Genomic DNA, 14726 nt, shown 5'->3' with positions numbered 1-14726 from the left:
TTATTGGAAGATCGGCCAAAGGTGGTGTTTTTTTTGACAAATTTTCCAAATTATTAAATTATAATTAGTTGACCCCTCTAATGATACTTTGTAAAGTTATATGCTAACTTTTATATCAACATATGTTGCACATCTATGATTTGTTTTGTATACCGTTATGACCCCATCTAGATGCATAAAGAGATATATTTTGATTATAATGATAATGATATTATGTGCATACATTAAGATATATCTTGCTAATTTTTCATCAAATCACTACACCTGAAGTGTAGTTTGTATGATCGGTTCCAATATAAATATGTGATATATGGCAACATAGTGCAGTTGATACTTTTAAAGTATAATAATAGTATATTTATACCATAAAGTGATAAATACCCTTGATAGGTGGTATAGATATCTGAATTTTTATAATAGATGACCTATTATGTAAGAAAAGATATGATGGTATCGATGAAAAATGTATTCAGATATCATAAAATAGCATGCGAAATGTGCATTAAAGTAATTTTGTGATACCAATACACAATGGAACCGATGAATAATTTGCATATGTATGATAGAATGGACTATTGAATTTGTTATCTAAAACATATATCCATTATTCATGATGTCGACATAATGATAATCATCAAAAGTTATCATGGACCAGAAAGTCCAATAATGAAATATGGATTTTTAAATCCACACTGTACAGTGTCTTGCATTAATTTGAGTCTTTTATCCATGTGCATGCGTGAGTCATAAGCTAATGGATTGCTTATTTCATGAAGTATGTATTGAATGTTGTTATGTTTATTCTTAATTGATTGGTTGGAGTCATCACATGTTAAATTGGTAAATCACGTAAAGCGTAAGAGGAGACGCACCAAAACTCTTGGAACGTATGCACTTGGAGTATGAACACATGGGGGGTGTTATGTGACTTTATATTTGAGCATAGCTTCTAAAAGAGTTTAACACGTTGTACTTTATTTTATTATTGATGCACTAGAATTTCGTCACCAAGTGTGACATAGTAAGTACCAATTGGGGTAGCTCTCTAATTGGAAGATCCATTTTAACGGGCTATTTTTAAGGAAGGAAACCCATTTGATGCATAATCCAAAGCTATTATTTAATAATTAGGAAATTTTGTCAACAACTACCAATTAAAGCATGTGTTTTGAAAACAACAACCTATTCATTTTTTTTAAAAGAACTACCACAAAGTTGTTAAAAGTTTACTAACACTACCACTCTAACAATTTTAGCTAGAATCTCTGGCATTTAAGTGTCACTTTTTATCACTTAGTCAATTTAGATGGTGATTTTATGAAGTAAAGGTAAAAAGTGGAACTTGCATGCCGAATATTCTAGTTGGAATTATTAAAGCGATAGTGCTACTTAAACTTTGTACACTTTTGTGGTAGTTCTTTTTTTAAAAAAAATAAATTAATAGGTAGTTGTTTTCAAAACACGCGCTTTAATTGGTAATTCTTGACAAAATTTCCTAATAATTAATATTGCTAGTTATGAGAAAAAGGTAAATTGACTTGTGATTGTATGATGAACATGTTTTAATTACTTTTATTGATAAAAGGATATTCATGTTAGTGTGGTTCATATGTACTTAGCTAAGCTAATTCGTACTTTTGTGTTTGTGTTTGGCTTTCCTTTGGTTTACCTTACTATGACGCATTTATATGGCGAGTAGAGGGTTGAAATAATGGAGAAGTGACATTTACTTGAAGCATGAAGAGCATAATGGGAATGAGTGCGGAGAGTTACTTGTTATGTTTTTCTAGTTTATAGTTAGAATTATTGGATTATTGATTATGGACTAACATTGCTATGTTTATTTTAAAGATGGTTTTGAAAGGGCCATGTGTTGGATTGGTTCCAACTTGTGAACTATTTAACTTTACTTATGTTTTGAGGTTGTGAACTCAATTTTTATTTTAAAATTTGGTTTATTTTAGTCTTCCGATGTATAACTTTGAAAAATAGTCTTAGCTGTTATCATGGTGGCGGTAATATTTTGGATATTTTCTGAAGAGAGTTTTATTTAAAGTAGAAAGTGTATTTTAAAAGAAGGGAATTTCCAGGATATTTCAATATAATAGTTTGTGTAGTCATCATCTAGCTCAAACCAAAACCTTGCTTTGCAATCCACAGTATCCCTGACATCCTGCGTATAACTTCCCACATCAGTTCCAGCTCGCACCAAGCATCAAAATGCTTCGTGTCATATCTCACCCACATGCTGCTTCACTAGCACCTTGCCGGATCCCAAGAGTCGCGTCGCTTCACTGTACCGTGTTGTTGCCCAAGCATTACGTTACTTCGGCGGAACGTGCCATTGCTCAAGCATCACGTCGCTTCGCAACAACGCTGGTGCCCAACCGTCGCATCGCTTCGCAGCACCGTGTCGCTCCTAATGACATGTCACTTCGCAACACAAGACAAGTGTAGACACCCAAATGTGTCTCCCCAAAACCAAACCCGGTGATGAATACCTTTTGCTTCATTTGATTATCGAACGAGGTGAAAGTGTGGAAAGTCGAATGATGAGGATGTTTTAATTAAAATATTTCTATTTCTATTTTCAAAAATATTTCTTTTCTTACTCCTATTGTATGAAAAATAGCCAGTCTAATTTGGTTTGGTCCATAATAAAGGTCCAATAATAGTGTAGTTGGATTGGGCTCGAAAATAGCTTTACAATGATATATTATAGGCCCAATTCTGATGACTTATGAGGAAGTTATGGATTAAATTAGATTAGGCCCAATGATTTTCAAGGGTGGCCAGATGATCTAGAGGAGGGCCTGTTAATTATTATTTTAAAAGAATATTTTATTTAGAATAAAAAAATATTAAATCTGATTTCGAAAACTGCTCGGACGCTTAATTACCTACAACCAGTGTAAAAGGTAACTCCATGTGGAAAAGCGCGTTGATTTTTGGACCAGCACGAGACGACGAAGTCGTCGCCAGGCGCTGACCTTCGTCGCCTGGCGAGGAGCTCGTTGTCTGGCGCTGGCTCCTGTCGTTTGCGATAGGATGAGTTTTATTCCGAATATGATTTTCTTCGACCCCGTGCTATTTTTCTTATAAATAGGGGTCGTTTCTCCCTGTTTTAAAATCTTCTACAATCAACATTCATAACCATCATCTCTCTCTTTCTCTCTTTAAAAGCTAGAAGCTTTCTCCCTCTATTTTTTGTCTAAACCTTCTCTTTTGCAAACAAAATTCCTCATACATTAGCTTTAGAAACACCTAGCCAAGTTCGAAGTTGCCTTTGCCCTACACGTGAAAGGTTTGATATTTCTGAGGGTTTGGTCCCAAATCTCTATTTCAATTATTTGATTTATTATTTTCCTTGATGTTACTAACGCATGTATTTTGTTATTACACAGAGGTACAAGGCATCGAAGTAAGTACTTTAATTAATTTATTGATATTATGATATAGAAATCATGTTTAGATTATTATTTTAATTCCTAGTATCATGTTTAGACTATTTTATTGCTTCATAGTATCATGTTTAAGGTTAATTAATATTTCTAATATCAAGTATGGTTAAAAGGATTCTTCTTATTTCTTTATTAATATCATGTTAGTATCATGTTAGGGCTAATTGATCTTTATTGCTTAGTGAAATGCTAGGGTTTGTTATTAATCTTGTTAGTATCATGCCTAGGATCTTGCTATTAATATTATGCTTTAACATTGTCATGATTTATGATTATAAATTATTATTATTATTATTATGTTTCTTGATGTTCATGATTGTTATTGCTTGATCACGCCTTTTATGCATGTTTAAAGGGAATTTATACTTGTAATCACGCTTAATAAGATAATTAATAATCTTGTTTAGGGTTAATTTGATTATAATTCAAGTGATCACCAATAATAGTCTTATTTGTGCATTAATATTCAACCAACATAGATTAAAACAGGTTTAGGGTTAACCTATTGATTGCATCTTAGTCAGAAAGCGCACATGAATACGAGAAGAATAAAGTAGAGGCCTATTATTAGGGCAAATTCAGTCTCTTTTAGGTTGAATTTGTACCTTCATCCCTGAACTTCCAATCACGGTTCCAGACCTATTGGAGTTAACGATCTCCTGGATCGTTAAGGGGTGTAACCTTTACCCTGTGAACGGTTTACAAGCTCCTAAAACTTGTTGGTGACTCTTTTTCTCTAGCTTCCTTCCCTTTGGACGCCACCATGCTTAAGTGTATGATCACAGTGGGGCTCAAGTGTGGGATGGCTTGAAATATTCCCTACAGTTTTTTGGCGACTCCACTGGGGAGGAATTCTATTTTAATTCCTAAAATTTATTTTGGCAATGATTTAGAATGAGTGGATGAGACTCGAAAAGTTCTAAGTATTTCATGTGTGTAATTTTGATTGAAATTATTGGCATAAGCATAAATAAGGTTCTCATTGGAAAGACCATCCGTAATGAGTCAAAAACATAGGATTTTACACGTAGGAATCCAGGGAAATATCTTTACAACTAGAATCAAAATAATGCTACGAATAAACTGGAAAATTAAAGAACAGAAAGCTGTTGAGGCATGCAATGTAGGAATTAGCGCTGAGAAAACAACGTTGGCGACTAACGATTGGCGTCGTCGCCAGGTGACAAGCTTTTCGTCTGGCGACGGGGCCAGCGTCTGGCGACGAAGTTATTTTCTCGCGCCAAATTCTTCCACTACTGAGCTAGAAATCTACCTTCTTGTTTCAACTAGTTTTCTAGTATTGTTTGCTCGGTTGTACTTCCTGATTAAGTTTTTCCTTATTTTCTGAAACCCATATGTGTTCTACATATGGAAATAACCCTCTGGGAATTCATGCTCCATCTACCCAATCGAACGCTCCTGGCAACGAAGGGTACATCCGAGAATGTTGAAATCACCAAATCATGGAAGCGAGTCTACCTCGCGGGGTCCCATCCACACGTGTCAACCCTTCCAAAGGTAAGGCTTCCACGCGGTGCATTCAGAATCATAACCATGGACCCTCTTTGACTAACTCATATCTCGAACTTTAGAGAACTAGAGCCATGGTTAGGTTGCAAACACATTGCATCATATTGTGACTATATGACTACTTGTGCATTATTTGTTGTGCATACTCTATGTGTTTTTTCCTAACCGTTTGTTTGACTTGTGTATGAGTTAAATAAATAAAAATAATAATTAAATGGACTTTGCTAATTTAAATAATTAATTAATGAATAATGATTAAAGTCTAATAAATTGATCAAACTTGACTTAGTACGACTTTTAAGCAAATCCCTTTAGAGAAAAATACTGAAACAGTCCCAGATCAATGTTCCATAACAGTACAAAACTCTAGACTGTGGCGCCACCCGCTAGTGTCCAGCGCCAGGAGACGATCTCGTCGTCTGGCGTTGGCTACCAGCGTCTGGCGACGGTCCTGTCGTCTGACGACAACCAGTAATCTTGCTCGAGTCTTCATCACGTGTCAGTCTAATTAATTTGCTAATACAGTTTAATCAATTTATTAATGGCAGTAATTATGTTTATTCCTTAATCGAGTCTAGGCACATAGTCCCATGGTCTCACAAAAGAGTCAAAGTATGTCACCTACACTCACTAGATTAGCACACACTTTGTGAATATGTCACCATGACCATGTCTTTAGTTCATGCATGAGTCATCCTTTCCGTCATTTGAGTTGGGGGTACATTATATTCCTAATTCTTCTATATATCCCTATATACATCATCTTTCCATTCTCTACATGCTTTTTCCATATCACAATATTCATTCTTCCAACCTCCTTCTATCTATTGCATGTTGAATAAAGTTTGAGTCAAATAATTAACAGTAAATATCCCCAATTTCGTTTCCACAACACTTGGTCTAGGAGGGAAGGGCGATTAATCAAGGAAAACACCTTTGTTCAAGTGCACTCTTTGACAAACCAGTAAATCGGAAAAGAAAGGCTAAGAAGATAATGGCCTATCAGGAAGAAGTTAATGAACTCAAGAAGGATGTAGCCAACCTAACTGACTTGATGATAAACATAGCACTTCAAGTTAATGACCCTGTAAGGCAACAACAAATGGAGCTCATGCAAGAAAGCTTGAGCAAAATATCCAATGACTATAGATTCCAGGGCATTAGCTCACAAGGGGTCTCAGTGGACAAGGAGATTCTTCTGTAAAAGTTCAATGCCAATGACATCCCTAAGTTCCAGCCAACGGATAATCCTTACTTTCACTTAAGGGCCTTTGAAACTATAATAGACATTAAGGGGATTAATAAGAATATTTTTCACTCTTTATTCTCAATGTCTTTAAAACCGTTTGTCAACATTGGTTCTTTTCTCTTGATAAAGAGAAAATCTCTACTTGGGATGGAATAAAAAACGCTTTCATTGACAGATATAAGTGTAATATTCAAGTCGATACCGACTATAGACAACTCGAGATGCTAAGATAAAAAGAGAATGAAGGCTTTACTTCTTTCTTTTATGAGTGGAGGGAAACTTCCGCTAAGATGATTGAGGTACCCATCGAAAAAGAATCTGTAAGGATGTTTGTCAAGAATCTCCAAGAGAAGTATTCGAATCATTAAAATATCAACATAATTTGAATACTTTCAAGGCTGTCTATGACTTAGGTATTGAAATAGAAGATGACCTTGCAAAGCATAAAGCTACTAACAATTGTAACAACAGTGGCTGGAAAGGAAAGAAGAACGACAATCCTTCTTCTTCCGAAAACGCCCACTCTAGTAACAATGTTGGTACCTTTGATCTCAATGAAGTCTTAGCCATGGATAATCAATGATCTAAAAAGAAACCCAAAAGAGAGTTCACAACCATTGGAATGACCTATGATGTTGCTTTCGGTTGTCTCTATGATCGAGGATTAATCAAACCTATTGACCCTACCAAGGATCCAACACCAAAAAAGCGTTCTTCAAGATGGGATCCCAATTCTTATTGCAAGTACCATCGAGGAAATGGTCATACCACCGATGAATGCTACAGATTTCAAAATCTCATTAAAGACCTCATATAAGCAAACAAGATCCCATTGCCTCTAGCTAGCAAGAAGACTTGGTGATGATAAGCACGAGACAAGAGGCGAGCTTCAATGACAAGATTTCATGACCTCTTTTTCTATTTCTTTTTCATTTTCCCTTTCCCCAATAAGTCTAGCATAGGCACCTTTTATTTTTTCTTAGATTTACTTTGTAGGTTTTTTCTTTTTCCCTTTTAATAAAATGAGCATTTATTTCCTTAGATATGATCATTGCATTGCACAAAAAAAAAAAAAAAAAAAAAAAAAAAAAAAAAAATCCATGTTGAACTAAGCACAAGGTATACCCATGATTAGAGGCACCTCTTGTAGCCATGTTATACCTTTCACCCTTCAAATATAAAATATTTTCTTGATAAACCACTGTGAGCCTCGTCTAACAATAGACTTTTCTTTCTTCAACCCACATCTACCTAACCTTAGGATGGGATGGTGTGCAATTTATGCAATTTTCAAAAAATAAAAGCTTGAGTGATTTTATAAAAATTTCAAAAGAATAAAATAGCAATAAATGTGTGCAAAATGGCAAGTTTTCCAATGTCATTGACATGAACATGTCTTTGATATGAACACAACTCAGATTGCGTCTCTTATCGAGTGCTTGGTACCGTGCCTGAGAAACATGAATGCCAAGTGAGTGATAGACCGCATGATCAGGATTGCCCACACTTATAAAAAAAAGGTTCAAAATCAAAAAATGCAAAAGCAAAAAGAGAGAGCAAAAAAAAAAAAAAGAAAAAAAAGAAAGAGCTCAAAAGTGAGAAACCTCAAGCATAATAATACGTACGGATCCAAATGCAAGGTTGCACACCTTGGGGGCTATCTAGGGTCTTGAGCCTCTTATCCCCTTCTTCTTCAACCTTTAGCCTAACCACATTACAAGCCTTAATAAAAGACCTATTTGGGGTATACACACACTTGTGCGAGGTTCGGCTAGGAGCTACGTTCGGCCTTATTCCTAACGGATACGTAGGCAACCTCACATCAAGGTGCGACCGTAATAAAAATGCATTCATATTCACATTCACACACTCACACCATGATCATATCAAGGGATCCTATGTGCCGATCATCCCTATTCACTTAGAGCTAGACTTGGGGGCTTTATCCCTACATTATTAACTTACCTAGCCTAAAGAGTCCCATCTTTTGGCTCTTCACAAAATAATATTTTTCCATACACTTAGCCTTTGCAGCTTAACCTTAGCGTCACTGTCACACACATCACAGATACATGACCAAATATACTTCCCTTAGGAACCCTTTGTCATGAAGTCTTAGCATAACACTGAAGCATGCCTTGTCATATCAACATCAATCATCATTGCATCACAAAGTATGAAGTACTTAGCCTCCGCGCCTAAGTCACCTAAATACTTTCATTAAGCCAACTAGGATAGTCTAAGACGTTACAATCCTTGTATTGTGAGAGACAACGTTAACGGATTAAGCTCATTCAACATGCACCTTCAAAAACTTTGCTTCTTTCTTTTTTCGCGTCTTTCTTTTTCGGGAGAAAGCCGGTACCCTCCCCAAAAATGACGGAATTTTTTTTCTTTCTGCATTTCGAGTCATGTACATATCGAGCTTCATGAGTCAACACTATGCACACACGAGTCACACGAAGTGAGTCATCATTAATTAAGTCAAGTTTATACCTTGAGTCATGTCAAGTTAATAAGACAAGCAACACTAAGTCTTAGGTCAACCCTAATTACATGAGTAAAATCCTATAGTCCAAAATATTAATGCGGGTACATTCCAGCGAGCAAGAACATTCTTGGATTTTTTTTCTTCGAAAAACCGCGAATAAAAACCTAACTCCAGCGTTAGACGACAAGGTTGCCGCCTAACGACAAAATATGTCACCTAGCGACAGATCGAGGACGCGGTGACAGCGGTTTCCAGCGTGCGTCGGATCAGCAATGAGATACATGGCCTCATATTAGATTATGCGGACCTCATACAACAAATTCGGGTTCCTTGGTACGCCAGTTAACCCCTATAAGAAAATTGACATGATTAGTAGTCGGCTCGATTACAATCGCAGTCAGTGATTGACCTGACGACGATCGTCTCACTTAGTTTAAGCGCCTAAGCATTGGCTCATTACAAGCACCAAGGCATCGGTTCAAAAGCAAGCACTTATACGATAATTTTTTCCAAGATTGGATTGTCATCCCCAACCGACAATATTTTTGAATATGGATTGTCGCGCATTCTTCTTAAATGACAATTTTTCTAAGATTGGATTGTCATCTCTGGCAAAGTTTCCAAGCATGGATTGTCGTGCTCCTGCTCTATTTGGCAATTTTTTCCAAGTTCAGATTGTCATCGCTGGCAAGTTTTTCGAGATTGGATTGTCATACACATAGTTCCCTATGGGAAATTTTCCCAAAGGATTGTTGCAGGTCTCTATTCATCTTAAGTGGCAAATTTTTCCGAAGTGGATTGTCGATTGACTCTTTTTTGCAAAAGTTCCAAGATGCGGATTGTCAATTGTGGCAACATTTTCCTAAGGGTGTGTTTGGATAGAAGGATTTGGGGGAAAAGGAAGAGAATAGAAAGGGAGGGATACAATTTCCTTTGTTTGGATAGCAAATTAGGAAGGGAAAGGAAATGAAAGGAAAGGAAATGGGTGGAAAATAATTCATTAATTACTTAGGAGTAAAATAATTCCAATTTTGAAAAGAGTTGGAAGGAAAATTATGTAAAAAATGATGTGTTGTAAAAAGACAAATATATCCTTTACTTTTTAACAAAAATCTGAACATCAATTTTTGATGTAAATTTTTTTCTCTCTCCTCACAATATCCCCAAATTTCTAGGGTTCCGAAATTCAATTTTTTCCCCCAATTAGGGTTTGTGGAGTGCGATTTCACTACAAATCTACTCATACTTGTCATCTCTCTCACGATTTATCTGATTTTTTCAAGGTAAGTGTCAAATTTTAGTTTGATTTTGTTGATTAAATATTTTAGTGCGATTTTGTTCTTCTACTCAAGCTAGGATGCGTGCGATTTTGCGTGCGATTTCTAAGGCATATTGAACTGCGCTTTCTTTTAATTAATGCTTTGCTTTCTGCTTGTAATCATTCTAAGTTGTATGATAATGTACCCCAACTGTTCGACGAAATGCCTAAGAGACATGGGTTTGTTCCTAATGAGGTTTCTTATGGGATTTTGATCAGGAGTTTTTGTGGGAAGGCTGATCCTGAATTGGCTTTGAAAACTTTGGGGGAAATGGAGGAGAAGGGTGTTAAGGTTAATTCTGTTGATTAGGAGTTTTGGGCCAGACCATACTTGATCAATTATGCCTACTGCCTAAGAACCATTTCAGCATCTACAATACTTGGCAATTGTGGGATTTGCTGCCTAGCACAATAATGTTGCACCACCACCACTAAATTTATTTCAAACTTCTACAAGGACTACACTATAATTACTCCACTTCGTATAACATAAAGTCTTAATTTTTGAAGTGACCAAATTCCTAAAGGCGCCTAAAATTAGAAGTGAAAACATATCAATAAAACATAAAGTTTTAATTACTGTTGTTAAGTTTTTTTTTTTTTTTTTTTTGGGACAAATTGTTAAGTTCTGTTGATTTATGCAATTAGGTTGTTTTCTATTTGGCTTAATTTGCTGTAAAATTTCTGTTGAACTGTATATGGTTTATGAACTCTGTTGATCAATTTGAGTGAACACTCTGTTTAATTTAAACTGTTTATATATTTATAATTGTTATGCTTTTGTTGTTGATATGTTCAATAATATTTTTATAGTTGTTCACATTGCCTTTGATATGGAGGGAGATTTTGAGGAATTGGATGTCGAAAATGGGGAAGTGACATGGGAAAGAACAAGACGTGGAGCTGTAATTCAAGTTGTTGGTTATGTTGTGTATGCAATGTGTCTTATCAAGTCATATCATCTAAGTAGGAGTTTGGAAAGATTGACACGAAATCGTAGTTTAGAAGCCTACATGGTCAGAGAGAGTAGACGTCATGAACTTATGAATGATTTGAAAGTCACTCGAATTAGTCGACAATTGATTCGTATGAGCCCCGAGACTTTTGTTAAGTTATGTAAAATTTTAAGGGATGGGAAGTATCTAAAGGATACAAGACGGGCTTCGGTGGAGGAACAAGTGGCAAAATCTTTGTATATTCTTGGTCATAATGCAATAAATTGCTCGTTAAGTGCATTTTTTATGCGTTCTGGGAAACGGTGAGCCGACATTTCCATAAATTTCTAAATGCTATAATTAAGATGGAAGATCAATTGCTAAAGCAACCTAATGGATCAGAGGAAGTTTCACCAGAAGTTCTTGGTGATAGTCGATTTTTCCCTTATTTCAAGGATTGCATTGGTGCTCTTGATGGGACTCATATTCGTGTGAAAGTTGCCAGTGCCAATGCTCATAGGTTTTGAGGGAGGAAAGGTTATCCGTCACAAAATGTGTTGGCGGCTTGTACTTTTGACCTCAAATTCACTTATGTTTTAGTAGGTTGGGAGGGTTCAGCTTCTAACTCTAGAGTATTTAAGAATGCTCTAAGTAGGGAAGACAAGTTAATTATTCCTCAAGGTAATGCATTAGTATCTATGTTACCTATTGTTTTATTATTTTTAATATTTAAACTATTAGTAATTATTTATTTATGTAATTAGGTAAGTATTATCTTGGAGATGTTGGCTATATGTTAAAGACTTCTCTTATTACACCTTATAGAGGTGTAAGATATCATCTTAAGGAATACTCGAATCGGAGTCCTGAGAATGCCAAAGAAATATTCAACCATCGTCATGCCTCCTTACGGAATGCAATTGAGAGAGCTTTTGGAGTTTTAAAAAAAACGTTTTGGAATTATAGGTGGAACTAATGAGCCTCAATATTCTCTTAAAACCCAAACTGATATTATTGTAGTATGTTGCATACTTCACAATTTTCTCATGGGATTTGATCCGGATCAAAGCCTTATTGATGAAGTGGATCGTGAATTACTAGATGCCGACAATGAGGAGTGTGAGACTCTTTCAACCGAAGAAGAATCTAAAGAAGGGTCTAAAATTCGAGATAGTATAGCTAAACAAATGTGGGATGATTATGTATTGTAGGGGAAATAACTATATATATTTTTTGATTTTGTTTTTGTTTTTGTTAATGAATTCTTGTACTTGTTATTTTGATTCAGTTTATGAAAATTCTATATTGTAGCAATCTATATGCTCTTTATAAAGTATTTTTTTTATCTATTTTATATGAGCACATATGGTGAAGAAAAACAAAAGCTCAGATGGAAAGGCATCCACTTCTCTTCGGTGGACTTTACACATGGACAAGGTTTTTCTTGATGCTTTGATCGCTGAGGACATTAATGGAAATAGAGTTGATGGCCAGTTCACTTCAAAGGCGTATGAAAACGTTGTGAAGGAATGTACTGAAAAGTTGAACCATCCTTTTACCAAAGAGCATTTGAAGAATCGGCTTAAGATGATAAAGAGTAATTTCAATGATGTTTATGATCTTCTCAATGATAGTGGTTGGGGTTGGAATGAAGAAACATAATTGTTTGAGAATGTAGATGAAGTTTGGGATAACTTGATTGAGGTACTTTTGCTGTTATTTTCTGTCCATGGTTTTCTATACTTTTTCTGGTATTTTCTGTCCATGGTTTTTTGTAATTATAACAGAATTGTACTTTTTCTGTTATTTTCTGTCCATGCTTTTCTATCCATGCTTTTTCTTCCATGTTTGAGTCTGCATCTAATGTAAATTCAATCTGGTAACGAAGTGGCAGTGATGATATTTATAGTAAGAAATTAGTACATACTGTCTTCAGCTATATTTTGACAGCTATGATGAGCTACATAGTACATACTATTTATTTGTGTTCATATTTTTTTGAATATGTCTGATTGTTTGACTTATGTTGAGAAAGGAAGTAAATCAGCAAAACCTGATAAAAATTGTTGCCCTGAATTAGCTGGAATGTTGGATACTAATCCAATTTTTTTTTGTCAAATGTTGGGTAAAAGTAAGGATTTTCCAATTGATTTGGATCTTAAGAAAGCTCTTAAATTGCCTTATGTTTGTGGACTTCAAACTCCTGATGTTAGCTTGTGTTCAGGTATGAATTTGTTTGTTCGATTTTGAAGTTATAACTTTTTTACTAAAATGTGTTCTTATTTTGGGTTGGTATATTAAGTTATTTAAGTATGCTAATTTTTTTTGTGGTCTTAAATATAGTAGTTATAGTAGAATGATTTGGAAGTATGATTAACAAAGTAAGCAAGCAATTATAATACTACGTATATGGTTTTATACTATTTGCAATTGGTAAAGTTGATTGGTATGGTGTGATTAATATGATAATCATATGATGGTATTCTAAATGTAGTTAATTTATTGTAACTAGCATATCATTACAATTTAATTCAAGAGCACCTTTAGGAATGTACAATATATATAAAAAGAAGGTCTAATTATCTTCAAAAAAATCAAGTCATTTTGTAGTTATAAGTATATTGTTGACATCTCACCAGTTGTTAATTAGTCGGATTCTTTAAAAATGATGTTGTAGTAGAGTATGTTTAGGACAATAATGCAGAAAATCTGATTCTGAATGTTAGCTTTGCGTGCTTTTACAGTGACCATTGGCTGAGTAATTTTATAAGTTAGACTGTCTTTGCTGATTGAATTAAACAAATTTTGGAATAACTTGTGTGTTTTTATTAGCAAATCTAGGCAGTGTTGTATAGGAAAATGTTGCACATCTCTGAGACATGTAGGTAAGGTTCAACACTTTTCTTGTTGTTTGTCCTCACAATATCCCCAAAAGACTAGTAAATAAGACTAGCAAATCTTGAAGTTGCTGGTAGTGACATTTATTAACTTTGTCCTATACTGCTACTGTTCTTTTTCCAGTGGCAACACCTTTGACTTCTTTTCGTGTGATTTAGATGCAATTTTGAAGTATTGGCTGTAATGTTGCTGTATTTGTTTTTTTTTTTGTAGCGAAAACCAGAAGCTACTAAGTGGAAAACAACTCCATTTCGTCATTATGATGTACTTTTGAAGCTTTTTTCCAAGGATAGAGCAACGGGTGAAATTTTTTGAACTGCAAAGGAGAAGAAAATGAAGGCTATGGATGAATCAAGCTTTGAGAAGAAGGATGAAAGCCTTGGAGAAGCCCAACCAAGTGATTCTGCCAATTCGTCCAACCGAAAAGGCAAGAAAAGAAAATCAGAGGAAGTGTTTCAAAATGAGCTCCTATTCATAAAAGAAGGGTTGGACAATGTAACTCTTGTAATTGTTGAGAGAGGTCGTGCTCAAGTGTATTCACCACAAGAGGTTTTTGAAGAGTTGTCAAAGATGGAGATTGACTCGTTAACTCGTCGTAAAGCTTATAGGTTCTTAAATGCAAAACAGTCAAGGATACGAGAGCTTTTTGGTTGTCCACCGGAGGAAAGAAAGGACTATTTGATAGAGATGATGCTCGATGAAGAAAATTAGAAGTGTGATGTTGAGTCCTTGATCATAACAAAGAATTTTTCAATGAGTTTTTTTTTTTTTTTTTTTTTTTTTTTTTTTGACATAGCCAATCAATGAGAATATTTTAGGTGATATAAATTGTAATGTCTATACT

At 35.1% G+C, this 14726-nt stretch overlaps 1 protein-coding gene across 1 annotated transcript; it reads left to right on the top strand.

Annotated features, from left to right (window-relative positions):
- Positions 1-12988: 12988 nt before the first annotated feature.
- Positions 12989-14197, top strand: LOC110683218 (non-specific lipid transfer protein GPI-anchored 2-like). Its single transcript, XM_021859563.1, has 3 exons — positions 12989-13208; positions 14006-14031; positions 14096-14197. Exons 1-3 carry the CDS (start codon positions 12989-12991, stop codon positions 14195-14197), a joined length of 348 nt encoding a protein of 115 aa, XP_021715255.1.
- Positions 14198-14726: the final 529 nt, after the last annotated feature.

This window comes from Chenopodium quinoa, unplaced genomic scaffold (assembly GCF_001683475.1).
Source record: "Chenopodium quinoa cultivar QQ74 unplaced genomic scaffold, ASM168347v1, whole genome shotgun sequence".
NCBI lineage: Eukaryota > Viridiplantae > Streptophyta > Magnoliopsida > Caryophyllales > Amaranthaceae > Chenopodium > Chenopodium quinoa.
The sequence above is the reverse complement of the archived record's forward strand: the minus strand, read 5'-3'. Positions and strand labels throughout refer to the sequence as shown.

Excerpts from the sequence above, each read along its gene's own strand:
- LOC110683218 (XM_021859563.1), top strand. The coding sequence starts at position 12,989 with ATGTCTGATTGTTTGACTTATGTTGAGAAAGGAAGTAAATCAGCAAAA. Across the intron at positions 13,209-14,005 it reads TGATGTTAGCTTGTGTTCAG|TGGCAACACCTTTGACTTCT; the intron begins GTATGAATTTGT and ends TTCTTTTTCCAG. Across the intron at positions 14,032-14,095 it reads CACCTTTGACTTCTTTTCGT|CGAAAACCAGAAGCTACTAA; the intron begins GTGATTTAGATG and ends TTTTTTTTGTAG.